At 31.4% G+C, this 26,507-nt stretch overlaps 4 protein-coding genes and 1 long non-coding RNA gene across 8 annotated transcripts; 3 read left to right on the top strand and 2 right to left on the bottom strand.

Annotated features, from left to right (window-relative positions):
- The first annotated feature begins 2,579 nt into the window (after nt 1-2,579).
- On the top strand, nt 2,580-3,466 carry LOC123900052 (polyubiquitin-like). The gene has a single exon (XM_045951352.1). It carries the CDS (start codon nt 2,696-2,698, stop codon nt 3,464-3,466), a length of 771 nt encoding a protein of 256 aa, XP_045807308.1. The 5' UTR covers nt 2,580-2,695.
- Nucleotides 3,467-3,818: 352 nt separating this feature from the next.
- Nucleotides 3,819-7,144, bottom strand: LOC123900053 (APO protein 4, mitochondrial-like). The gene is made up of 3 exons (XM_045951353.1): nt 7,025-7,144; nt 6,586-6,860; nt 3,819-5,812 (listed from the first exon to the last, which is right to left on the bottom strand). The coding sequence occupies exons 2-3, from the start codon at nt 6,849-6,851 to the stop codon at nt 5,077-5,079; spliced, it is 1,002 nt and encodes a 333-aa protein (XP_045807309.1). The 5' UTR covers nt 6,852-6,860; nt 7,025-7,144; the 3' UTR covers nt 3,819-5,076.
- Nucleotides 7,145-10,371: 3,227 nt separating this feature from the next.
- LOC123899046 (MYB-like transcription factor ETC1) lies at nt 10,372-12,623 on the top strand. The gene is made up of 3 exons (XM_045950099.1): nt 10,372-10,496; nt 11,979-12,069; nt 12,184-12,623. Exons 1-3 carry the CDS (start codon nt 10,445-10,447, stop codon nt 12,272-12,274), a joined length of 234 nt encoding a protein of 77 aa, XP_045806055.1. The 5' UTR covers nt 10,372-10,444; the 3' UTR covers nt 12,275-12,623.
- A 2,919-nt stretch (nt 12,624-15,542) lies between these two features.
- LOC123897432 lies at nt 15,543-19,206 on the top strand. The gene is made up of 2 exons (XR_006805025.1): nt 15,543-15,883; nt 17,693-19,206. It is a non-coding gene; the product is annotated as an uncharacterized LOC123897432 (long non-coding RNA).
- LOC123897430 (syntaxin-132-like) lies at nt 18,988-25,653 on the bottom strand. 4 transcript variants are annotated; one of them, XM_045948070.1, is made up of 14 exons: nt 25,535-25,648; nt 25,429-25,502; nt 24,861-24,977; nt 24,484-24,540; nt 24,356-24,404; nt 23,992-24,080; nt 23,816-23,889; nt 23,686-23,728; nt 23,540-23,600; nt 23,364-23,389; nt 23,197-23,274; nt 22,706-22,786; nt 22,507-22,572; nt 21,889-22,403 (listed from the first exon to the last, which is right to left on the bottom strand). In XM_045948070.1, the coding sequence occupies exons 2-14, from the start codon at nt 25,444-25,446 to the stop codon at nt 22,230-22,232; spliced, it is 933 nt and encodes a 310-aa protein (XP_045804026.1). In that variant the 5' UTR covers nt 25,447-25,502; nt 25,535-25,648; the 3' UTR covers nt 21,889-22,229. The 4 variants fall into 4 exon arrangements, with proteins under 4 accessions (XP_045804028.1, XP_045804026.1, XP_045804027.1 ...); XM_045948071.1 differs by having other exon boundaries at nt 25,429-25,498; XM_045948072.1 differs by lacking the exon at nt 21,889-22,403 and adding an exon at nt 18,988-19,397 and having other exon boundaries at nt 25,429-25,653.
- Nucleotides 25,654-26,507: the final 854 nt, after the last annotated feature.

Genomic DNA, 26,507 nt, shown 5'->3' with positions numbered 1-26,507 from the left:
TTCTTAAGGCTTCACAAAAATCAATGTTTTTAATTTAGTTTTATAAACCGTGTGTTTCTTTTAATGCTTCACTAGTTTTTCTCTTGTTTTAAGCCTCTACACCAGTTGCTGAGTGGGCTATATATTATTTTAGAGAACCTTATTTATGCATGAAAGGATTATTGTGATTTTGCTAAACATGAAAGGGAAAAATTTAAGTTATATTATTATATAATCCACTTATTTCCTTATTCAAGCACTCAAAATTTCACTATTAGCTAGCCCTGTCCAAAATAGTTGAGCTGGATGGTTATTATTGGCAAACAACCACATGCTCAATGCTTACTTTTCCTTCTACATACATAAACTATTATGAAAAATGTAGAAATTGGGCCCTAAGGACAGTGCCTTGAAGTAGAAATGCTACATTATTAATTATAAGATATGATAAAATAGCACATAACGAAACATATAAGTCGTATGGATTAATACAAAATGTCACATCTTTTGGTCCCAGATGTTTATTATTTGTAGTTTTGTCATATTAAAAAACTATACCAAATCCCATTTTCCTCAAGTTTGAATCGTGATCATGTTCACAAAAGTATGCAAAAAGTTTGTAAATTAATGTATAGCAAAAATAAGTTTAAGGTTAAATATGCTACTTTCTTCTAAAATAAAAGTAATAAGTTTTGGTATTGATTGATTCCTATTATTAAAACAATAAGGACGTTGTACAATCACTTACCAAAAACAACAAGAGACGGTGAGGGATGCTCTTTACAAAAAAAATGCAAATACAAACAAGTGGGGGAGGGAGAGAGTTAACTCAAGTTAAGGCAAAGAAGAATAAGGTGGCATTTTGAGGGGGGCATATGTGTCGTATTTGGTAGGTATTGGTTAGGGTTGCAACAATCTCATGATTTGTTAAAATGTACCTATAATATTTATCTTTTATTTATTAATTAACGGTTGATATTATTCACTTTACACTCTAAAGTAAATTACTCACTTTAGATGAATCGAATCCTAAGTTTTGCATATTAACTCGTCCTTATAAAATTGATTTTTAAGGTGAGAGATGATTCACTCGAAAAAAGAAAACTCGGGGATGCCACTCTTATAAACCCTAGTTATTATTTATCTTTAATTTATGCGAGACTTTTTTTTTTCATTACTCATATAAATGATGGATGATCCGGACCGGATCAATAGACTTTGAAATCATATTAAATTTTTAATATGGTTTAGTTGGCCTTACAAAATTATCTTTTAAGATGAAAGATGTCACTCTTTATAAACTATATTCAAATCTTAAGGAAAACATGTGAAATAGTGGCACTGTGATTAGGAGGAGGATCAATCTTATGTGCCTACAAGAAACTAAGTGGAGAAAATAGTTCAAGATTTAAGTTTTGGTAAACTTGCAAAGTTTTGGTACATTATTGTTGATAAAGAATGGAAGAAAGATATTGTAGATGTAAAAATTATATGAATTCGGATCATACCCTAAAAATTTCTAGTGGAACAAGACAGCTTTAATGTTATTAGTGCTTAGCACCTCATGTAGGATTAGAAGAGCACCTTAAAGTATGGTTTTGGAATTTTTTTTTTTTTTTTTTGAAGCAAGGTTTTGGAATGATTTAGAAGGCTTAATTCTGGATATATCACTAAGAGAAAAGAATTTTCATGAAGGGGTTCTTAATGGGCATGTAGGGAGTGTTTGTAGGCATAGTTGAACCTATGGTTGATTTGAAATCGGATATTGGTAAATCTAACATTGTTCAACCTGAGATGCATGTTAATACTATGAAGCACTTTTTCACACATAAGAAATATAAGGTTCTAGATGATTTGATTAATTGGATTCATTCTGAAGTTGCAATAGATTCTAATGTTGTTATAGAGAAATATTGTAGGACAGCTCCTTGGCTGAGAAGTACTAAAGGGTGAGATATATGGATCAAAAACATCCCCTAAACTATTGCAAAGTGATTCCAGTAATTAAGAAAATTAATTTATTTTTCAAACAAAACTTCTAGTCTCTGGAGGAATGGAACCTTAGTAATATGAAGTTCGGCCAAAAGATAAGTAAAATATGGTCATGAATTGTTTCATCTAGAAAATAAACTCAGATTCTGTCAAAACGATCCGTTTTTTAAGTGTAGTTCATTAACCATTTGAGTTCAATATACTGCATATATAATAATATTCAATACCATTAAACCTTTTTTCTTTTTCTACTGCATATATTCAAGACAAAATTGAGTGTGTATTCTCGGTGTACATGTTACAATCATATAATATAGCACCGGTAAAATAACTCTATTTGTAGGCTACTTGACAACAAAAAAAAACTCTATTTGTGAAATTGTGATTAAACAGACTTCAGAAGTTGCAGTTTCAAAGATATCCCAGAATGCATGTAGCAATCATACAGAAAGAAAGGGGAGATGTTGTGCATGAGCATGATATTGATCCCCACACTAGAGAATAAATATATAATGCATTATGCATGTACCAAATACTCATATATCTTTAACACGAGTTACATCAAATTATAACCATTTTCTTTCATAATCTCATGAGGCTAGCTAAAAGTTTGTTACACATTTGGACGTACTGTTATAGTAGAAATTTTTAAACTACTCAAACTTCCAGTTCTTGTTTCCCATTTTTCTATCCAAGAATATCAGACTCAAAACTTAGTTCCATCATGAGAATTATTATTACCATAAGAAGTACCCAATTTTTCATGGAAGTGGGTACCGTAGAAAAGGTTGTTGAAATCAAAAGGAAAATAGAACAAATCTATGGTGTTCCAATGGCTCACCAAATCCTAACAGTTTCTGGATGGGAACTGATGGATGGATTAGACATGGAAGATTACCCAATTATCACTGAAGGCACAAAAGTTGATCTTGCCATCAAGCCAGTGGAGCCAAATTCCATTAGCTATAATGACAAAATGAAAATGCAGATCACAGTGAAGTTTCCAGCTAGACAGATTAACATAGAGGTGGACCAGACAGATACTGTCCGTAGCTTGAAGGAAAAAATTCACATCATTGAGAGCATCCCGATCAAAAAAATGACACTTTTCTTTCTGGGGAGGGAACTGAATGATGATTTTCGAAACCTAAATGAATATGGTATTCGTGAGTTTTCTGAAGTTATTGCGTTCCTCAAGAACGCACATCAGCCAAAAGATCCACCAAGTAAGAAGCTGAGTTTGGTGGTACAAACATCCTCTAGTTTGCTTAATGCTGCCACCATTCCATTGGAGATGAGAGATGCAAACACTGTTAATGACTTGAAGCAGTTCCTGCTAAGCAGAAAAATTCTGCCAGCTGATGATTATTTGTTTATTCACAGGCAGAGGATCATGCGTGATAGTTGTAGCCTTAAGTGGCATGGAGTTGAAAATGGAGACTGTCTCTACGTGTTTAAAGGGACGGTTAGCCGCAATGGGTACGCCACATCTTGAAGTTTACCATAATAATTCTAGTTTATTTGTCATATGTTGTTTTGTGCATTGTTTATCACATAATTATAGTTTATTTGTCATAGGTTGTTTTGTGCATTGTTTATCACATTCAGGATGAAAAGCTCAAGACCATTATACATTAATTCTTATTGTTTTATCATAAGTGTATTTAAATTTTAAAAGATTTTAGTATTTATATATGTGATACTAGCTGTGACTTTTACAAATGTATATGACTCTTCTAAATATAACATAACAACAAGATTCCATTAATGTAGCCACATATTTTATTAACATCAATCAATAGCTTAATTAGCCTCAATAATCTCCAAAGAAAAAATAGAAAAGAACTCAATCAGATGAAAGTCCTTATTCATTAGATGCAAATATTCCTCTGCGGGAATGTCTTAAGGTTTTCTATTCAATTGAATACAAAATAATGTGTTAAAGGATATTTGTGCTAATGCAAGTGATTCAGAAAATATAGAAACAGAACTTCTCGGTGCAACTATATCTTCTTCATAATCAAAATACATGCAACCTTTCAGCATTTCCTCAAGTTTGCTCCTTCAATCAATGAATTAAAAGCCCCCCAAACCCTACCAATAACTGTTCTACATGCCTATATCTATAACAACGTAGGTGGTTGGATGGATTTCCATTGCATCCAGAGAAACGTGGAAAATTGAGTGAACTTGAGAACCTTTGTTAAGGTATAGAATAATGGTGTGACCTCTACTAGACACATCTCTCCTATTTTAGTTCGCAGAATGACTTGTTTGTTTTTGGATCCACTGCTGCAAGCTGTTTAAGAATCTCATCCCTATCCTATAAATCATTTGCTATTGCCTCGAGTCTCCCCTAGATAAGTAGCAAATCAAGGCGGAAGGTTTTCTGCAATAAACCAACTCAAATAGCGAAGCACCTGGGCCTGTTATGAGTCCTAACTTACACTTATTTTATCACAATTTTATTCATTGATTTTTCAATCGACGTTTATAACTCTGCACTTTTCCCTCTAGAGTGCAGCTAATATTTTAAAGGATTCAAAAATGAAAACTAAACAGTTGATAATTGATAGAAAATAAACTCTTTAGTCAACAAACTAATCTTTCTATTTGTGTGATATCTCAAGAAAATGAAATTTCAGCAATAAACTGCCATTTTTTGGCAGCAATGAATTTTTTACAAACATTTACAACAATGTAGTATCTCCCATGTTAATATTTCCATCAATTATTGGACTTAAGATTCCTCAAGGGACAAAAATAATTTAAAAGGAAAAATAACCAGAATCTTTGACTGGAGAAGTAGAACAATAAATTACCTTCATCAAATCTGGAGCGGGTCCATTAAGTCCAGCCATGCATAAATGTAGAGATTCTAATAAGCTCTGCAGAAATATTTTAGGAGATATGGTCTGGAACAAAGTATATTTCTTTAACCAACAGAACAGTCACAGAGATCCATATTCAGATATCCCAGACAACCTCAAATTATGCAGGAAATTGCAGATGAAAGTAATGTCATCTCAGATTTCTTCCCCAAACAATTGTGTGTCCGATTAGCGATTACGATTCAATTTGTTGTTTGATCCTCTAATGCCCCTGTCAAATTTTATAATTGACTGGACCAGACAGACCTTGCACTTTCATCAAAATATTATACTTTGCAGGAACAATGACACCGGCTTTTGTGCACAAATCCAGTACAGCTGGAACACGCCCATAGAAGTCTCTCCCTTCATTCACAAGTACAGGAGGATCATGAGGCCTTCGTCTCCACACGATCTTTGGCGGCACTAAATTATCCACATTAGCTTTCGTCCAAAAATGAGCTCCTTTCCAACTCTCATACTTGAACACTCCACAGAGCCTAGCTTTATGGCCAGATGGCCCAACATGAACCTCTGAACAATATTTACAAACTTTTACCGGATATACAAACATCAACCTCTCCACCCCAGACCTGAGAGTCTCCCAAGCTTCTAAAGTTTTCTTTGCAATTACGGCAAGATCATTTGGTGACAAAGACTCGGTACCATCGACATTGTCATTACTAGCCTCCAAGTTCCCACTACTTGAGTTAAGATTTTCATCGTGGGGATCAGCCCCTGCTTGCCAGCATAGCTCAACAACAGCAGGGATCCGATCAAAGTCAAACCTTTGGTCATGCCTAATAACACTTTGGAACATGTTATTAAGATGAAATGTTTCAACAGGAACAAGTATATCATTCAAACCGCCTTTGACCCATTCGTGAACCCGGTTCTTGGCACGATGCTTGTAACCCCGGCAAGTTGCTATTAAATGTCCCTGCTCACCAATATATATCTCGGGACAAAATCTGTAAATGCATAAGTAGAAAAGAACATAGTTATCAATAATTTGAGCTAACAACACTGATAAGACCACAAGTCGAAGTAAAGTACAATTTGCTTAGTGACCTCACTGGTTCAAATTTCATTGCTTAAAATATTTATTAACAGTTATTAAATGGTTATAAACTTATAATGCTTAAAGTTCAAAAGCTTAAAAGTACTCGAGAAAAAAAACTTTTGAGCATTTTACACAGAAATTACTAACTCATGATTTATGATGACATTCATCATTTATAAAGCACCAGTGACAAGTACAAGTCTTAGCTCATTTATGCTGAACACACTAATGTTGTCAATCTTATGTTTTCTCACCAAGAAAATATTTTCAGAATTTTACTCCTCCATCTTTTTACTACCTAAATGGAAATTTGAACCCAAATAAAATGCATCAAAACATACCCAGTATTCATTACTCATAAGTGACCACAAGCATCAACAAGATTACAACTTTATTTAATGCCAATGCAAAAGAAAACTTCCTAATGCACTAGTCCCAAATTAAATTTTAGAGCACCAATCATAAACTCAGGGACATCACAACCGCAATTTTGACTGTATCGCCCGCAAAACCGTGACCACAACCGTAATTCAATACAGATGTTAAGAACACATATATCCCAGTTACGGTAAAGTATAAACACCAAATTCAGAAGAAAAAAAAAATAATCTCATCAATAAAAACAGAAACATAATATTTTTTTCGGATTAAACAAAAAATGGGTTAGAAATCAAAACTCACTTGCAAGCCATGAGAGGAAACGAATTGAGGAGAGTAGAAACACCATGAATGAGAACATTCCTAGCAAGTAAGACTTCATTTGCAACAGGAATCATATCACGAACAGGGTAAAATTGAGAACGTCTCTCAATTCTCTTAACAATCATGGGTCTTAGTTTCCTCAAATCCACTTTAGTAGCATAGAATCTACCAAAGTTCCCAAGACAATACCCACCCAATTTTTCATATAGAAGAAGATCATTCCAAAACACCTTTCTCAAAGCCATTGAATAACCCTGCAATGAAAAACAATAGTAAAAATTTAGATGGGACCAAAATTGGCATTTCATCGAACAGTTAGAGGGCATTGTGAAAAATGAATGTAGGTGAATGGTGATGATTGTTGAGCACGTGAAAAGCACAAGAATAGTGACAGCATGATTAAGGGATGCGACTGTACCAGTGGCAGAATATGTTGAGGAGGAGTGATGCAGAGAAGGAGATTGAATTGAAGGAGTGAAGAGATGAACAATCTTTTGTATTTTTGTTGACAAGAGAGATGAACACGATCTGTTGCTATTGTTTCCTAGGTTTTTTTTTCCTTAAGTTTTCTATAAGCAAAATTACTCTTTATTTTATTTTATTTATTTGTAATATTTGAGAATTTTAATTTTGGTTAAATTATATTTTATCTCTTCTAACTTTTACAAACTTATAATTTTGGTCTCTTAATTTTCATAATAGTATTTTTTGCCCTTAATTTTAGCCCTTTTATAAAAAGTTGACCCACTGATTTTGACCAAATCAACACACGTGTGGATAGTGACTCACATGACGTAACATGTGAATCAATGTTTATGTGTGTGTTGACTTGATCGGCTTTTTTGCAAAAAGGCCTAAAGTTAGAAGGTAAAAGTGTTGTTATGAAAGTTAGGGACCAAAAATACAATTTAGTCTCGATCATTTTCACACCCATTTCTTTGGCAACAATAGTAATTATAAGAAATTGTGTAAAAAAATAGTACTTATGAGAAATATTCACCGAATTTATCGAGGATTAATCTTTGTCGAGGATTTTTTTTACAAACAACTTTTAATGGGATGTTTCCAATCATTTATATGATTCTTAAAGTAGGTATAATTAAATAAATTAATTTTTTTTAACTCAACTATGGTGATGTCAATATAAATAATCCTTATATAAATTTTTTATTCAAATAATGCATTTATCTCCATAGTTTATACGTTTATACTTGTGTGTATCTATATTTTCTACCCGAAATTATTAAATTAAAAATTACATTCACATTGAGTCGTTGTAGTATAGTGGTAATTATTCTTGCAAATCTTGCCTATCGTGCAGTTGATCCGGGTTTCATTCTTGATAACGGTGATTTTTGAAATTTTTTTGTTTCAAAAAATGTATTATTTAGCACTCTTCCATTTTCATATAAATAATAAGCATTGGTCAAAATAATCATTTTTTTTCAAATTCGCACATACATTCATGAAATTAGAGTTGAGATCACCATTCTAGTTTATAGTCATAGAGGTCAATGATATGCAATTCTGAAATATGAATGTGTATATTGAGTTGAGCCAAATGAACTCTCATTCCATGAGATTGTTCGCCTTTTCGAGATTCAACTTCTAAATTATATGTAACCCATTTATAAGCCGACCTTATATCAACATAGCTTAATTTGCTGTTAAAAAAATAATAGGAAACCAACATTTCGTATTATATATGTAGGAGTTGGGATTCGAATATTGAACACTCAATTTATTTACATTTAAGGTGGAGTTTTTAGCCAATATATAGACTACTTGACATAAAAATAAGAATTTAATTTATATGCACCGTCGGTGTAAAGTTATTTTGCACATGCGTCCAATAATATACCGACACATCATGTATGGTCATTAAAAACACATGATGTGTCACATTCATTAAATGATGTGGCAACGCGTCATTGAATGTATGTGTAAAAAAGATTTACACCGACGGTGCACAACAATTAAACTCTAAAAATAAATATAAATCAACATTCAAGCAAAGAAAGGTTACAAAATATTAGACAAAAGCTAATAATACAAGCAAAAGTACAGATCATAAAACCATAACATAACACACTAAAAAGTGGTCGAACATTTAAATGGCAAAAACCACCAACTTTAACAAACTTGCTAGACACTCAAAAAAAATAAATTAAGAAACAAAAGAAATATGCTATAAATTGAAATATAGTTAGGCACAAGATGTGCTTAACTAAGGAGTTTACAAGAGGTTCCGTAAAAAAAAAAAAAAAATTTACAAGAGGTTACAAAAAATGCAATCAGAGGTTCAATTAAAATCATAAGCAAGATCGCGGATTTAACCACTACAAATTCATATCATAATTAAAACATTTATTTCTAGTTTTCAACCACCACGACGATAATCTTTTTACCTTGTCAAACAACATCTCCACCGAAGAATCTTTATGAGCAAAAATCTACTATTTCTCTCCTTCCAGAGAATCCAACAGCAAGTTAACCAAAGTGTGCGGCACAACACTCCATAAGCAACTCTTCCTCCCACGAAAGATATGCCGCTGCCATCTTCATCCCACTTCCCCACTCCCCACCGCCTCCTACACATATCTGCCACCGAAATAATTTTATCAAGTGATAACTCAAACAGCCTACTTAATTAATGTTAAAATGTTGATCACCTAACCATTTGTCTCTCAAAAAATCAGTGTGTTCCCCATTACCCACCTTCCTACTTAAGTTAACATCAAACCACCGTCCAACACTCAACCCAACCCCTTCTCGAACCTCACACACATCCTTCCACCAATTAGATGCATTCCTCCCTCCGCCCCTCACCCGCCCATCCTCAACACCATATTTGGCTACCAAAACCTTATACCACAACCCCACTTGCTCAACCAACAACCTCCAGCTCTACTTCCCTAAGAGAGCTAAATTAAACTCTCTAACCCTTTCGGACCCCCAATCTGCAACCTCCTTATCGTGACAAACTTTGTCTCACTTTATCCAGTTTATCTTGCGGGCCTCTTCACTTCCTCCCATAAAAAAGATTTAAAGAAAGACTCAATAGATAAAACTATACTTGCCGGCGCTTTGAAGAAGGAAAAAAAGTAAACACTCAAGAATTATTATTATGGAAAATCATAATCAGTTTCTCTCGAGTACTAATTAAAGAAATAAAAATAGTACAAATATTTTTAAAATTTGTGTTGACAACTTATAAAATTATAAAAGATTTATTTTTTGGGTCAAAAAAAAAATTTAACACAAAAATATAAAAGATGTTTTTTTTAATATCAAACTTATTGTTTTTTAATTTCTTAACTAATATCCAGACATATTAATTAACGTTATGCTATTATCCGGCCACTGAACCATATAATCTGGTTTGGAGGTCAATTCTGGCATCAAGTGGTTCTAACCCCCTCCCGATTTCAGTTACGAGGATCGAACTTTAATCTTCCATATCAAGTTCAGCGTCAATCATCATTCGACCAACTAACTATCAGTAACTTTATGCTATTATTAGTCATCTAACAATGATGTCCAACTACATATATATAGAAAAAAATAGAGAAAGTCCAACCAACCTTCAGTCTTCTCTTTACTTAACTTTATTTTCACCCTCTCCACCACCCATTCTTCACTACTCTTGCCAACAATTGTACTTCCCTTCATATTACTTGCCATATTATACCACCCCACCTAACTTGCCCTATATTAATTCCACCTATTACTTACTATATATTAGCCTCTCATCTGCAAACTCATTTTATTCATTTATAGTATTCCATATTATTGATATTAACGGATACGTACACTATACATATAATACACATAATACATGGCCAATGTGGATCGCTCCTTTGAAGAAGTTTCAGCTAATACTTCTACAGGTACTCTTTTTAGAGGCGTTAATTTTTTATTTTTTTTTTTAAAACATTTTAGAGTCGTTAATTAATTCCTTCTAATGTATGTAGATTTTAAAGTTAAGAAATGTTTTTGAGCTTATACAAGAAAATTTGTTATTTATAAGCTCATATTTGACCAAGCTATACTGTTCGATAATAATTTTTTCTCACGAACTTATAATTTTTTTTATAGCTTATAACGTCTTTTGACAATTATGTTAATTAATTAAATATATTTTTATATATCATTATATTTATCGGCTAGTTGTTCAAAAATTGATGTTATTAAACAATACAATTTAATCATCTAATTAATTTAAGTAAAACATAAGTAGTTTTAACATATTTATATTCCACCGTGTCCCATATAATCAATTTTCAATTTGTCTCAAATTTGTGGCTAGATGCGACTCTCTTTTAACCGTCCAAATTTTTACCAACATCAACTTGATCACTTAGAGGCTTCAAATCAAGTAGAAAAATAGTTTAAATTTAATAAGAACTTTATTATTAATATTTAGAGTTTTTTATTTTTATAAGAAGGGAACTATTTGTGTGGAGGATAATTATGGGCATGTTTGTTTCAGATTTTTCAACAAAAAAATCTATTTTTTCCAAAAAAAAAAAAATCTATTTTTTTATCTTAGTTATGTTTGTTTCATATTTTTTCAAAAATCATTTTAGTAAAAAAATCATTTTTGTCATCAAAATGAGAATCTATTTTCAATAGCTTTTATCAAAATTCATTTTTTTTTTTTATCATTCATCATCTCTCACCATCTTAAAAAAGTATATTTTAATGATTGTAAACAAACGGAAAATAACTTTAGATATTTTTCAAAATCTCTAAAAAAAATGATTTTCTTGAAAATAATTTTTTTAAAAAAAAAACATTTTTTTTAAATCTCAAACAAACAGGCTCATATGTTGGATCATTTATCCATTGGAGTTTCATGTGAATAATTATGTATTGTGGATTGTCACTTAAATTGATCCCAATTATAAGTGATCTACTAAGGTTTGATTAAAGGGGACTTATGAGTATCTAATAGTGTGAATATTTAACGCATAGAGATTGATAAGTAATTCTGTCTTGTGATGGGTTAAAATAAAAATAATTAACCCTAATTTAAGTTTTATAAATAAGGAGGTTGTCCCCATATGAGTTTATATTGAAAACAACATCTTTTATAAATAAGTCTGATGGGTACTAGAAGGAAGCTTTTATGTGGATCACATCATCTCTTTATACACTTGAACCCTAACTTTTTTATTAAATTAATCAGATAGAGGAAGTATGATTTTTACATGAATCACATCATCTCTAAGGAGTTCTATATAGAGATGATGTGTGTGATCTACTAAAAGCTTCGATCTGATTAATTTAGAAAAAATTAAATATAACAAACTCCATTTATTTTAGATTAAGAGAAGTATGATTTTTATTTTTAAATTTAATTAAAGCAGAGAAATCCAATTCTAGTCAATCTTCCAAGGTTGAATTCTCTGAAGATGAGGAAGATCTTATCATCAGAATGCATAAACTAGTGGGGGATAGGTAAGTATGATTAATTAATATAATCTTTCCTTGAATACATAAGTACATAACACTTAGCTCAACTCTCATTTTTTTAAAAAATTAACAATTTGAATACAACATATTCCTTTTCAGGTGGCCTTTAATTTCTGGGAGACTTCCTGGAAGAACAGCTGAAGAAATAAAGAATTACTGGACTTCAAGATACTCATCAAGTAGCCAATGAAATATTAGAGTGTGTTTCACTCATGAAGCAAGAGAAGTTTGATTGAACATTTGGAAGTTGGAGACAATACAACTTTGTGGTGTTAGCCAATAGTATTAAATAAAGAAAAATAAAATTGTGTTTATAAAATATGTTTAGATTGATAAACAATCATAAAAGAATGTATTTCTTTTTAAGCACATAGATAAAGGTTTAGTTTGGCAAAAAATAGTTGTTGGCCGATAAGTTAGTTGATAACTTATAGTTTATAGTTGACGACTGATAGCTTATAGTTGTTAATTGATGGCTGATGACTTATAACTGATAAGCTAATTGAAGTGTTTGGTAAAATTAGTTGGTCAACTAGTTGATAAATGTAAAATGTCATAAAAGGACATTCTTAATTAATAATAAAATATATTTAAAATACTTAAAATTTAGTAATTTAAATTTGTTAACTTTTTTCTATTAATTTAAAATATTTTTTATATTTTTTTTTTTTGTTGAAATTTTTAATGTATCTCTTTATATATATTAATTAGTGTACAATTAAAACACAACAATAAACCTTTGTTTAGTCAAACAAATAAAATAAATTAACCCTTTGTATGTTGAGCTTGAGAATGTTATCAGTTTTTAATTTTTTTGGTACATTCAGTTTTTAAATAAGTTATAACCTGGATCGGTCTCAAAAACTTAACTCACATAATAGCATATGAATTAACGTTAGGGCCCGTTTGGTGCACAGGATAAGAGACAGGATAGGATAACTGTATCATATATTGTTTCAGTCCAGTGTTTGGTGACACAGCAGGATATGATAAGTTAATCCTGTAGCTTATCCTATCCTGTCTCTCTAGTTAAAATTCTTATCCTGAATTTGAGCTGGGTTACCAGCAGGATAGGATAATTTTTTTTTTTTTACTGATTTATTCTATAAATTATATTTTAAAATAAAAAAAATGAAAATTAATAAAATATAAATAATAAAATAATTTGATAGTAAATTAATAATAAAATAATTAATTTTTAAATATACATGTGATTTTCTCACAAGGGTAATTTTGTAATTTACATAATCTAAAAAAATCAAAATTATACTAAAATTACAATATTTTAAAGTAAACTAATTATTAAAAAATCGTAAAATATGGATATTAATTTAAATTTTATAAGAAATTAAATATAATTATTTTGCAATGGTATTTTTATTATTTACGTTATTACGTATGAGATATATCATATATTTATTTAGCTTATCTAACATGTATATAGCATTGGGTTATTTATTTGATCATGATTCATATAAAAAATTAAACTTTTTTATTTTCTCATATTTTTTTATTTAAAACTATATAAATTTATTTGATTACTTATTTATATTTTTTATTTAAACAATTCAAAGTATTACAAAATAATTTTAAAAAAATAACAATTGATTTACAAGGGTAATTTTGTCATTTAAATATTTTATATATCTTATCATATTATTATGAGCAAGTATGTATTAAAAACATGATATAATAGTTATCATGTTTGTTATCCTGTGTGCGCCAAACACAAGATAGGATAACTGAGGATAACTGTTATCCTGCTGATATCTTATCCTATCCTTATCCTGTTTTATATCCTATCCTATCACTATCCTATCCTGCGCACCAAACTGGCCCTTAGTGTACGTGTACCTACGTTTTTTCGTAAAAAAAATGAAATATGCCTACATTTATTAATATTAAGTTGTAATAAATTATAAAGGGTAAAATTGGATTTTAGATGGACTAATAAGGATAAAAATGGAAGAAAAAACAATAAGCTATAAACTCATAAGCTAATTGAAATAGCGTTCGGAAAATAAGTTATAAGCTCATAAAATAAGTTATAAGCTATTGGTGTACTGACCATTACCAAACAGGGCTTTTTTAGTTATACTAGCTATAAGTTAGCTTATTGATTTTACCAAACATAGATAAAATAGATTAAATAAAAAACAAAGTACAAAGATGAGGAGCAAAAGACCCGATCCAATTAATAAAAAAAAAACTGATCCAATAAAACCACATAAAAGTGCAATCAAATTAAAATAGATAATACAAACAAAACAACATAGGCACTATTTGGTAATTAAGTCCAATAAGCTAACTTATAGTTTATTGGACTAGCTGATAAGTTTATTTTATAAAAATGTGAAGTGTTTGGTAAAGAGCTTTTCTAACTAGCTTGTAACGTTTTTTGAGATACTATTTCAAGTAGCGTATAAGTTTATAGCTTATAGTTTTTTACATTTTTCTCATTTTTACACTTATTATTTTTATTTATTATTTCTTTATTTTTTTTTAAAAATATAATAACTACCCACTAACCATGTACTTTTATGTCATTTTGTATTTACAACAGCTAAATTTGTCAAACACTTTAATTTTATTCTACTAGTTTTTCAGCTATAAGTTATAAGCTAGCTTATAGCTTATTTCTACCAAACAGAGCCATAGTTGATATAACTCTAGCCAACTCTAACAAATTCAACTACTAATCACGAGCACAACCTAGCGAGCTCGCGTACGAGCCTAAAACCAAATTGCAAAAAAAAAAATGATGCATGAATGTTTGCAAGCGCCGACTAAAGATCAAAAGTTGACAAATGAATTGACTGTCAATACGAAAACGAACCAAGTGTCATCAATGCCTTGCAAAAACTAGCAACAAGCAAAAGCTCTTCGAGCCTAACAATCTGTCGTCAAACTGAGAGAGACGTTGGCGTGAACCACCGCCATAGAGAAACAAATCTCAAACATAGCAGATCCAAATCAAGACCTACAACCAAGATTTGTCACGCACACGAAAACCAACAGCCCAAAAACTGAAACAATAATCGCGACAGCGAGAGGTTAAAGAAGGTTGCGACTACATCTTGAAAAAAGTGATTTAGATTAGGGGAAAAGGTGGTGGTGACTCAAACCCTCGTCTTCTTCGCTACAGTCCCGTGGTGGTGACCCAAACTGGTTTGAATGAGTCCAATGTGATTGATGTTATTTACAATTTAAATAAGTATTATTAAGGGACATTTTTAATATTTGGCCCTGAACCTCTAAATGGCCGGGATCGGCTCTGTTTCATATAGTTTCACACAATAAACAATCTCAACATGAAAAAAAGTTGATCAAACAGGTCTAATTTATTTCGTCCAATTTGACCGACTTTATATAATTTCAATCGGAATCATTCTTTTTTGATCGAATAATCCTCAGCAATTAATGTGTTATCACATTTAATCTGTATAATCTATTTCAGTGCGTTAAAGTATTCATTATTGTTGATTTATTTATTTTCTTTTTACGATAGAATCGATGATCGAACTCAAAATCTTCCCCATAATACCGAAATCCTACTCGGCTTTCCTTACTGTTGATTTAGCAATAGAAAGCACACCTTGTCCCGTCTTTTTCTCCTTGCATATACAATCATACAACATCTCTCTCTCTCTCTTTCTCTCTCTGAAAACACAAATCACAATTCACGGGTCACCGCAATTTTACAGCTGATTAGCCATCAAAGATACACGCACGTCTTCTTTCTCCTCTTTCTTCTAACCAAACCAACCATTCATCAACATCAAATTCCAAGCTTTTTAAGGTATCATTATTATTTTATTTTTTTAATATATCAGCTTCTAAATCTTCAAATTAAACTCTCCTTTGTTATTATTATCATCAATTATTGATTATAGTTGTTATTATTATTATTATTATTTACAGATTTTGGTTTTGAAATATTATTATATTGCTCCTTCTACTGAGATCTTATCAGTATGCTGTTTGGCTGTTTTGGAAATTAGAAAACATGATAATGACAGTAAAAATATATGCTTTTGTCATTTGGGTTTTCATTTTTTTTCTCTTTAATAAAATAAAAGTTTACAAATAGGTGAATTAAATTAATAAGAAATCTTACATCCAAAATCATGGATTTTGTGACTTTTGTTGAGGCTTTGTAAATTTGATTTTCTTCAAAATTTGGGATAGGGGAATTTTTTTTATTAATCAAAGTGACACTGATGGTCATTTTACAACTGTCTCCGACGAGATTTGAATTCGACTCTTACCACTGAGCTAGCACCTCAATTATATTTATTAATTGCTTTCGTTAAAAGAAAATTTTGATGAAGTGGTTTACATTTAGATTCTCTGTTCAATGCAAAAACTAACGTTTTATTAAAGCAAGATCGCATTTATGTGAGTTAGTTAAACATCATAAGAACTAATGAATGCAAAAAAAAGAGAATGGTTTCATAGCTCAAAGTTCATTGGAGAACTTAAAAGCTTGTGTTTTTTTAGTGCCTGTTTGGATTAATGGTTGCAATTTGATTGTATATTATCTTGATTTTGCAAATTGATTGTTTAAAGTGTTAGTTTTGAGTGAATTTGTATATGATTGAAAACTTTTATCGCAAAAGTAGGTTTATGGTAAAAATTGCGCATAACCCTTAACTTTACATTGAGTTACGTTTTTTACTTTTATTGAATGTTCATTTTGGAGCAAACTTTATTTTACACGAAAACAATCAAACGGCAAACAGGACTTTTTTTAACAAAATCATGTTTCTCTTCGACAACTAATGGGAATTTGAGCTATGCAATTGAAAAACTAGTATTTCTGTTAGGTATTTTCCTTGTTTGTTATCATGAGAAATTTTGGATCTGGATTCTTTTGCTTTTATAATTGGATTCTGGTGGAACTAAAATAAAATGTCAATATTGGTTGTTTAATGTTTGACATGTGTTTGTTTGAAGTTGTTTGTCTGCTTAAAGGTTTATCTTTTTGTCCCTTACATCCACAAAGTATAGTGTGCTTGACATGCCTTTTCTGGTATTTTATAGTTTGATAATCATATTGCTGTCTTGAAATAGTGCTATTCTCGATGTTTATTTAGTCTCGTATCGTATGTCGGAGGCCTAATAAATGTTATGCCGAAACATGTGAAAACTTGTTGGGAAATAAATAGTTGTTATTTGTCCCTGTGAGCATAGTTCAGTTGGTACTTGGTAGTGACATTGCATAATATGCAAAGCTCGGGGTTCGAACCCTGGTAGACCCACTTATTCACCTTAAAAAGGTGAAATATGTGTAAAAAATAGCTGTTATTGCCTTTGACCCAGTTGATTTGAATGATAAATGTTGCTCCAAGTTGCTATATGTATTTCCATGACTTTGCTTTAGTTTTGATAGCAAGAAATTTGTCCATCTGCTACTGTGGAGTAGCAGACCTACCTATCAAGAAAAGATGAATTCTGAAAGTTGAATGCATTTGCTCCTTAGATAATGTGCCTAATTGAAAAAATTATAGTTCCAAAATTCCTTCTATGGTGAGTGGTGAGTGTTGGGTGTGAGAGCAGCTTGCAACTGACAAACTTTGTTGATTGCGATTTTATCTATTGTATTCAGCAATGAAAATACCAAACTGAAGAGTATAGAATGACTCCATTGCCCATTAAGCCCTATGGATGGTGAAGGACATGCAAAATCTAATGAAATGACATATCAATTCACTATTAGGATAAGTGAGAGCATTGTAATCGGTGAAACTCGTTTCCCCTATTCTTGTTTCTTCATGTTAGACAAGCCTTCTGAACTTTAATGTTAGCTTGCTGTTTTTTCATGATGTCTAGATGTGTATAGAAGATTTTTGTTGTACATGAGCAATGGAGACAGTAGGCAGTAAGGCTGTTGACAATTTCAAAGCATTCCAAGAAGTATGGACGATAAATGAAATATTGCATGATAATAGTGCAAGCAGTCGCAGAAATTGACTATATATTTCAGGGCAATGGCAAGTTGTTGATGGACTCAGTATTTCAGAGGAATGGCAAGTTGTGGATGGGTAACTTAATAACAGGAAATCATTAACAGTTAGAAGGCGTGTTCAATTTTGAGATTCTGAAACAATGTTCAGCTTTAAAAGGTATTAGAACACATCTTTTCCTTCTGTTTTGATGAAATCAAAGTTTGGTATGTGACTCAGAATAACACTTCTAAAGTGAATGTGTCTCTAAAATGAGCAAGTAAGGGGAAGATATACTCATACAGTCATACTTGTTTATATTAGAGACAAATTTACTTCAGCAATGTTTTTCCTGTAAATATAAGCTACAAAGATAAGATTTTCTTTATTTTTCAATCACAAAAACATATCCATACTCCATGAGAAGGTATGTTAGTGTTAGCTATAGCCAACATCATAGAAACAGCCAGAGCGAAAGCATGTGATTCGTTTTTGTATTTCATGCTTTGCCCTCGTCTCCGAGCTGACTCATGTTCAAACCTTTGAAATGAGCACATGGTGGCACAACATAGATCATATCCCCTTATTAATTTTTTTTCAAATTTTTGTTTTCCAACAGAAAATGGTCATAAGATTTATTTCTCCAACTTGTAAGTTGTGCCACCATTTTGCATCTGTTTACCTTTTCAAGGTTGTCTTCAGGTCATTCTCAACCATTTTTTGCACACTTCCACACATACACTTTGATTAATTTTAAATCTAACCTATTCAGGCAATAATCTACATATGCTTAACCACCTAACTATTGGTTAATGGCTATTGCTGCCAAAATCCCTTTTAGTTTTGTGGTTAACTATAAGTAGATCATTGATTAAGTAAGCTTGATAGTTGGTATCAGTAGCATTATTCTCCAGCAAGAAATCATCAATGCTCACAAGTATGTGATAGACATGAATTGCATAAGTGCATTTTTTTTTTTGCTTTAATAATTTAGAGTATATAAAAGTTGACATATTATGCATTTGCCATGCAAATATGCACAGAAAGCCAATTCAATAAAGAGAGATACCTCTGTCAAAAATATAAAAGTAAAGACAGATACCATAAACAATGTTATATACTACTGTATGAAATGTTAGTTTTCATGCACTTGAAAAAAGAATTTGTATGTGTGATATTGAGATTTCTTTCATGTGTATGTTACTTCTCTTTCTTCCATGGTTTCAAAACAGCAAGTACTATAAAGATGGCAATGAGCAGGATCAATATAACAGCAATCATCATGCATTTCCTTGATTTCTTTTGCAAACTCTTTGCAGTATGGAGAGCGTCGTTACCCGATTTCACATGATCAGTTGCGTTTGCCACCTGTTTGTATCAGAACGCCATTTTGACAACACAAAAAATCATTAGCAGTATGAAATAACAAAGGAAAATCGTATGATAATAATTTGATTTCAAAAGAAACTGAATCAAACAGTGTTAGGATTAAGATAACTTCTACAAAACAAAGTGATTATTTCCTTCCAAAATAATGTTCTAAGCAAGTAAAAGAAGCATAGATAGACCAACACTGATAGTGCAACCACTTTTAAGCAATTATTAGAATAATGTATGTAACCTTTAAGAACTTCAATGGTTCTAATATTGTGTTACTTAAAGTCGACTTAGTTTCTGTTTTTCCTTTCAACAAAACTAACAGAAACCTGAATAGAGAGACGAAAATATTTGTGTATCAAATGGTCAATGTTCGTAATTGTGATCAAACCATGAACATTCTTATCACTTCACCCTAAAACTCTTTGACCCCAAGCCAACCTTATATCTCTCATACTAAAGTGTAAGTTGGAAAATAAAATTGTATTTAACTAGAAAATCAAATGGTTGGAGCAATGCTCCTTACAAGATGATGAGCAGTAACAAAATAGTAAAAGATGAAGTCAAATCTGTGGGAGAAACTATTTTGTTATGCCTCACTTCTTTATACAATGAGTGGTAACAACTCATTCTTTAACGCACTCTTCACATTACATACTTTTTGTTGGTTCAAAGTCAAATGGATTCCACTAAACATGTAGGATGCACATGAATTTCAACTATTCTGTTATTTCTCTTTCCAAAGTGCTAATGCTAATGGGATTGTCACTAATAGTGGAACTAAGAAACATTTTTATCATTAAATATTGCAAAGATTTATGGACCAAGAAAATAATATTGCCAAGATTTGAGCATTTGCCTAAGAACTAATTTTTCACTTTGAATGTCATGCTTTTTAGGGAAAACTCTATGAACCCCTGAAAACCCTGTAAGAACCCTCATTGAAGTTGTTCTATGTAATTTTGATAAACTCACTTTAGCCTATTTATCTAGCTAAGCACTCAAACTATTCATACTTCAATGAAGGTTAACTTTTGTTATAAGCACTTTCTTTGAAATCATTTCAAACCAATTATATATAGTATATATAAAACATCATCCAAGCAAAGTTTTTTGTAACACTCACATACTCTGTAAAAATAATGTGTAAAACATTAGTTATTCTTATCACATCTAATGACAGTCATTATCTTAATTGAGCAAGAAAAAAAATGATAAACAGGAGAAGTAGAAATCCTCTTCATTTCTCAAAAGAAACAGGAAGATAACATTTGATATATGGACAAAAAAATAGAACAATTTTTTTTTTTTAATTCCACCCTTTTTAGTTGGACTAAAATATAGTTTTTTTTTATTGGTTTTGTATCATCTCCTTCGGTTTTTATCTACATCTCTCCTTACTCTCTAACTCTCAATCTCACTCTTTGTTAAAAATAATAAAATAATCAAGAGAGTAAAATTAAGAGAGAAATAGAGTAAGAAAAATGTAGAGAAAAATGAAGATCTAACTTTAAAAAAGTGAATGTCATGCGAAGATACTCTACATTAATTTCTACTTTCGAAGACTACGGTGCATTGCAAGTTTACAAAATCCATGCCTTAGTCAATTGTTCTTTCCCTAAGCAAGAAAGGTCTTTCTATCTCATTTCTATATACATGAGATTATTTAAAGAGTATCAACATGATATATTCAAAAGCAAAGTGACACTATAGTAAAATAATTCAAATCAAATTCCATTTTTTTTAAAAAAGAAATAATTCAAATCAAATTTTCCAAATTATGAACTCTTTGGATAATAAGTCAAAACAAAAAAACTCTTTGGATAATTGAAAATCACTCATTAAATGATCAAGCATTAGAGCTCAAGTGCTAAGATTGTTTGGATAACAATTTCTATTTGGGACACTCCCTATCTGATGCGATATTTTCTCTTCGCCCCTCCCATGAATCTTTTATATCCCCCAATATTCCAATTTTGCCCTTGCAGAAACATTCGGTTCGCAGAAACCGAAATTTTTCTAGTGCAAATTCAGAGTAAATTTCGGTTTTTAGAAACCGAAATTTGTTTTCAAGGCAAAAAAAAACTTCAGTTTCTACGAACCGAAGTTTTTTCAAGGGCAAAATTGGAAATTCAAGGGGGATAAAAGATTCATGGGGGGTGGGGAGAGAAAATATCATCCGATGCCATAACTAGTGATAATGGTGTGTTGGCCCAAGCCCACCATATCATGGGCCTAAAACAGTGAACTGAGAGTTTCTTTCTTCTCCTCCCCCCACCATTTCTAAAACTTCATGTGTTCAGAAGTATACTTTCAGATGAAAAAAAAACCTATGTTTTTGTTCAGAAGTATACTTTCATACTATCAGAGGACATAAACACTTAGTTTTTTCGAAAGTATACTTCCAAACACATGTTGGGGGTGCAGAAAGAAACTCTCAATTTGTCAAAATGAAAAATATATGAAAAGAAACAAAATGGGATAGAAAAAGGTAGTTTCTTTAGAAGAAAAATAGCAATGTATATATTTTTGTCACAAGCAAATGGCAACAACAGCTTTAGAATGGTACAAGGAAATAAGAGGCCCTGATAAACTTTTGAAGGCTACAAAGAATATGAATTTCATATTGTCAGATCGAGACACACCGATGTATTAGTAAGTCAGAAGACAATCACACCAAACAAATCAAGCATCATACATACAAGAAAAAAAGGTCTTAAAAATCCCGCTCTAAGATGTTCCCGCTGACACATGCAAATGCTTTCCCAACAAAACCAACCCGCAATTCTTATATATATATGGACAAGGGACAAAGGGTCTGACTCAAGCGCCACTGTTACTCTTCCAAGGTTTGAGAACACCAACAACTATGATAGCTACTATTACTAACAGGATCATGATGGCAATGCACATCCATTTTCGAGAGTTCTTCTGGAGTTTCTTAGCACTTTGAAGTGCAGTTGTCCCTCTCTGGACATGATCGACTGCATTGTTGACCTGAACAAGCCTCTTATTAACGCAAATTGAACTAAATATGCGCTGCATTCTACATACAAACATATACAAGCAGAAAATTAAGGATAACCAATCAGAAACAAACCTGGCTTTCGATGTTGTCTAAAATTTCTCCTTGAGCATCAACCAACACTGCCATGTCAAGGTAAATCTGAGAAATAATAAAATAGGATTAGACATTATTATTTTTATTATTATTATTACTATTATTATTATTATTATTATTATTATTATCACTTTCAACTAAATAAATATTGAAGACCAAGATATTCTTGCAAGTAAACCTGATGTAAATCAAGAAGTTTTTTCTCAATTTCTCTCACTGCATCATGTCTCTCCTGAATTTCTTCTACCGTGCTTACAACCTGTAATGTAACGACACAAATTTTCTGAATTAAACATTTACACGAAGAAAATTTTGATTTTCCACAAGAGCAAATGACAAATCATAGCTGCATTTGTAATTGGAGACGTGTTTGAAAATAAAAAATAGTCTTGGATAAACTTCTCGCCCTACATTACAACTTTCTTTTCTCTTACTACTAAGCAACTAAAATGAAAAAGACATGAGATATCCTCCTCTATGTTCAGGAAGCAACACGCCAACGTCTTCGCCCCACACCAATATCTCGTCCATGAGATGAAAATATGAAAATCACTTGACTATATAGTTATGCTTAAGGAAGAGACAAATCAACTGAGGAGATGTCATAATATCTTGATAGCTCTTCAATATTAAAAAATACAGTCAAATAAAGAATAAAAAATAGTGCACCTGTCCTCGGCCTGATTCAAGAATTGCTTTCTGGAAGATTTGCTCACTGTTTCCAGTTTCTATCAGGTGGTCAATCGTCTAACATAGTCATTAAAAAACCAATTAGACCAACACTTAGGGTTAGGAAATATCGCATCTCAAGTAACAAATTCACAAATCAAACTCACCTGATCATCTGGTCTAGTTCCGGTGACTGAAGAATCAGGTCAAAAAATCACAAAGTTAAAAACACAAGGACATGATCACCTTATACTTTTCTTAAAAAATAGGTAAAAAAAAATAACTACATTACTACCATAGTGCAACACATTTAACTTTTGTCAAAGGGCTAAAATGTTCAAACCTGTAATAACTCTTCTCTCCACAACCTCACGATATTCATCTTGTATTCTTTGTCTGAGAGTCTGCAACATAACATACACATTGATGAGCACATAGACATAAACTTGTAAAAACAGCATCTAGTGTAGGTGTTTCAGACTAACATACCTGAAACTCTGTCATAAGATCCCTGAACTTTTTGGTCAAGGCACTGCGATTTCACAAAAAATTAGATATATCAGCTTCTTACATTGTTATATATCAAGTATGCTAATAAAGATATGTAGTATAAATTTACTTAGTCATATTCATCCTTGCTCTGTCAATACCAGTTCCCTTCTCACAGCCAGGCTTTTGTCTATTATTTAGATTCTGCGGAAAAAAATGTCCCAATTAATTAATTCTAATACATATCTGAAATTTATATAACAAACTGACATAAACTAAAACAATATTCAGCTAGCATCCTATTACTTCTCTGTTGATAGCTTCTATTTTCGCTTTGACCCCATGTGCAATCTTTCCAACTTCATCAATATCTTTTTCCATTCTCTTCTTGATAGCTGAGAATGATGTAAGAGGTTCATTAGTCATACAAAGTGCATTAAATTTCACATACATGTGTCAGAACGGCACAGGCGACGTATTCAAACGAAACTAATATTAAATATAATATTTATTCGACGCGTCAGTGTTGCTAGCACGACTTTGTCATGATTCTGACTATAACTACCTGACAGCACCAGTACCATTACCAGTACCAGAAAAATCTTACAAGTTATGATCCAATTTAAAGTGCTTTCAACTAAAAAATGACAGAATTGTATTTTAACAATACCTTTCATGGCAGATGCTTTTGTAACAGCTTTTGATTCCTCATTAGCTTCCTGCAAAGGGTGCATTTAGTAACAATAATAACTGAAACATTGCTTATACAAAGTACTAAATGTTGAAAGTGATGGATACCTTTAGCTTTTGAAGGAGCGCGGACAGCTTCTCAATTTGTTTATCAGCATCTTGGATCTAATTACGAAATAAAAATATCAGTAAACTTAGCATATTCAATTGGCATACCAAACAAAAACAGCTTGAAGCAGCAAAACTTTTCATTTTCATTATTCCCTTAGACTTCTTTTTTTGTCTTAACCCTCCGGTTCCTAGGGTAAAGGGTCCTTGATAATCCAAAATAGGGTCAACAGGTCAGTAAAGTCTAGCTAAGGATTGTTCCAATCAGGGTTCGAATACAGTACTCCTCGTCAATTCCTCCTTAATCACCAAAGGCCAAATTAACAATTGGAAGCATAAAAGATTAAAATTAACAAAATAGCAAACACATGGTGTACCTGTTTATTAAAAGTTTCCATCCCCAAATCAGAGTTACTTCTTTGAACCTGCATTCCCATTTCAATATCACCTTGTCTAGAAGGTTGTCCATTAGTAGCCTCACCAACAAATGAATCCTGCAACAAGGAAGAAACAAAACAAAAAAAAAAGAGTTTGATCTTAAATGACAAAAACATGATACTTTAATTTAATTCAATCCAAGTCAAATTAAAAAAACTATAAAACAAAATAAAGTACAAACACCTAAGTCACTATTCAAACAGCAAAAAATCATAATCACCCAAAATCTAAATAGGGATTAACTATGATCTGAGTTAAATCAATTATAACTTTTAAGGATTAAAACATCAAAATATGATGAGTTCAGATTCATACTGTAAAATTGAAAGCTAAAAATTGAAATTTTACTTAACATAAAATTGATTAACACAAAAAAAATACTATACCCACCTAAGAGTATGAATCAAATCTGAAAGTGGGAAAGATGAATTTGGGAAAGGGAAGCAAAACCCAGTAATCAAAATTGAATTTTTATATGAAGAGAGGGAATTAGAGATATGAACTTACAGTAAGAAGGTCGTTCATGTTGTTGAATGATGAATTGAATTTTGAAACAGAGAGAGAGAGAGAGAGAGAGAGAGAGAGAGAGAGAGAGAGAGAGAGAGAGAGAGAGTTAAAACGGCAACAATGATAGTGTCTATGGGCTGTAAAACGACAGCGAATTGTAGGTAACCCACGAAGTCTTTCTAACAGCAACAATGCGTTTTGTTTTTGTTTTTGTTTTTGTTTTTGTTTCTTTGTCTTAGTTTAATGTTTTCAATAAATAAAATTCTTGCCAACAAAGGAATGTCAAAGTTGCAAGGATTTGAGTCCAAGATCTTGCTGTATCTTTTACTTTTGCTTATCAAAAAATTTGATTGGGTAAAATTTTTGTTCTTATAGTAACTCAAATAAAAAACTTTAAAAATTAAGCTTTAATCGATATTTTAAATGATTTATTTGACTATTTCATAGAGTACAGTTTAAGAAAAATGTAATAATTAAAGAAATGTAATAATTAAAGACAGAAAATGTGATTTTTACTTATTTGTTCTTAAAAAATATCAATAATTTACTTAGAAGTAGTGAAGTGAAAATAATAATAATAAGAGGGTAGAGTTATAAACTATTGTATTTAAAATTGAGTAGGTTAAATATTTTGAGATTATTTTTTATTTATTTTGATCTATGAACAAACAAATATGATTTTTTTTTTTGTATGGTATGAGAATGAAGTTTTCATCGTCATTTACCGGTAATAAATTTCTATCGGAAAAATTGTGGCGGCACACAAGGAGGTTTTCCACCTCCCAACAATTTCTTTTTACATACAAAAGTCAAATATAAAACTCTACAAATAAAATTTGACCAATAATTATTTATATCAAGAATCAAACTTGAATTTTACTGAACAATTCTAAGATACATTCATTAATCACTTAAACACTATCAATTATTTCAATTGATGGTAAACTTATGTACAATTTAATAGGAGGTGTTACTACTATTTAATAGGTGCGAGGCACCTGCACCAATTTGATGGTAAACTAAAATTCATTTGTTTATATCAATCGTTAGTTGGTTAAGTGGTGATTGACGTTGAACTT

The sequence above is a fragment of the Trifolium pratense genome, linkage group LG7 (genome assembly GCF_020283565.1).
Source record: "Trifolium pratense cultivar HEN17-A07 linkage group LG7, ARS_RC_1.1, whole genome shotgun sequence".
NCBI classification, from domain to species: Eukaryota; Viridiplantae; Streptophyta; class Magnoliopsida; order Fabales; family Fabaceae; genus Trifolium; species Trifolium pratense.
This window is presented reverse-complemented; position numbering and strand designations above follow the sequence as displayed.

Coding starts and splice junctions, on each gene's coding strand:
- LOC123900052 (XM_045951352.1), top strand. CDS start 2,696: ATGAGAATTATTATTACCATAAGAAGTACCCAATTTTTCATGGAAGTG.
- LOC123900053 (XM_045951353.1), bottom strand. CDS start 6,851: ATGGCTTTGAGAAAGGTGTTTTGGAATGATCTTCTTCTATATGAAAAA. Junction 5,813..6,585: donor TTTCCTCTCATGGCTTGCAA/GTGAGTTTTGAT, acceptor ATGCATTTACAG/ATTTTGTCCCGAGATATATA.
- LOC123899046 (XM_045950099.1), top strand. CDS start 10,445: ATGGCCAATGTGGATCGCTCCTTTGAAGAAGTTTCAGCTAATACTTCT. Junction 10,497..11,978: donor TTCAGCTAATACTTCTACAG/GTACTCTTTTTA, acceptor TAATTAAAGCAG/AGAAATCCAATTCTAGTCAA. Junction 12,070..12,183: donor CATAAACTAGTGGGGGATAG/GTAAGTATGATT, acceptor ATTCCTTTTCAG/GTGGCCTTTAATTTCTGGGA.
- LOC123897430 (XM_045948069.1), bottom strand. Junction 23,390..23,539: donor GGAGAGAAGAGTTATTACAG/GTTTGAACATTT, acceptor CTGATTCTTCAG/TCACCGGAACTAGACCAGAT. Junction 23,275..23,363: donor GAACTAGACCAGATGATCAG/GTGAGTTTGATT, acceptor TGACTATGTTAG/ACGATTGACCACCTGATAGA.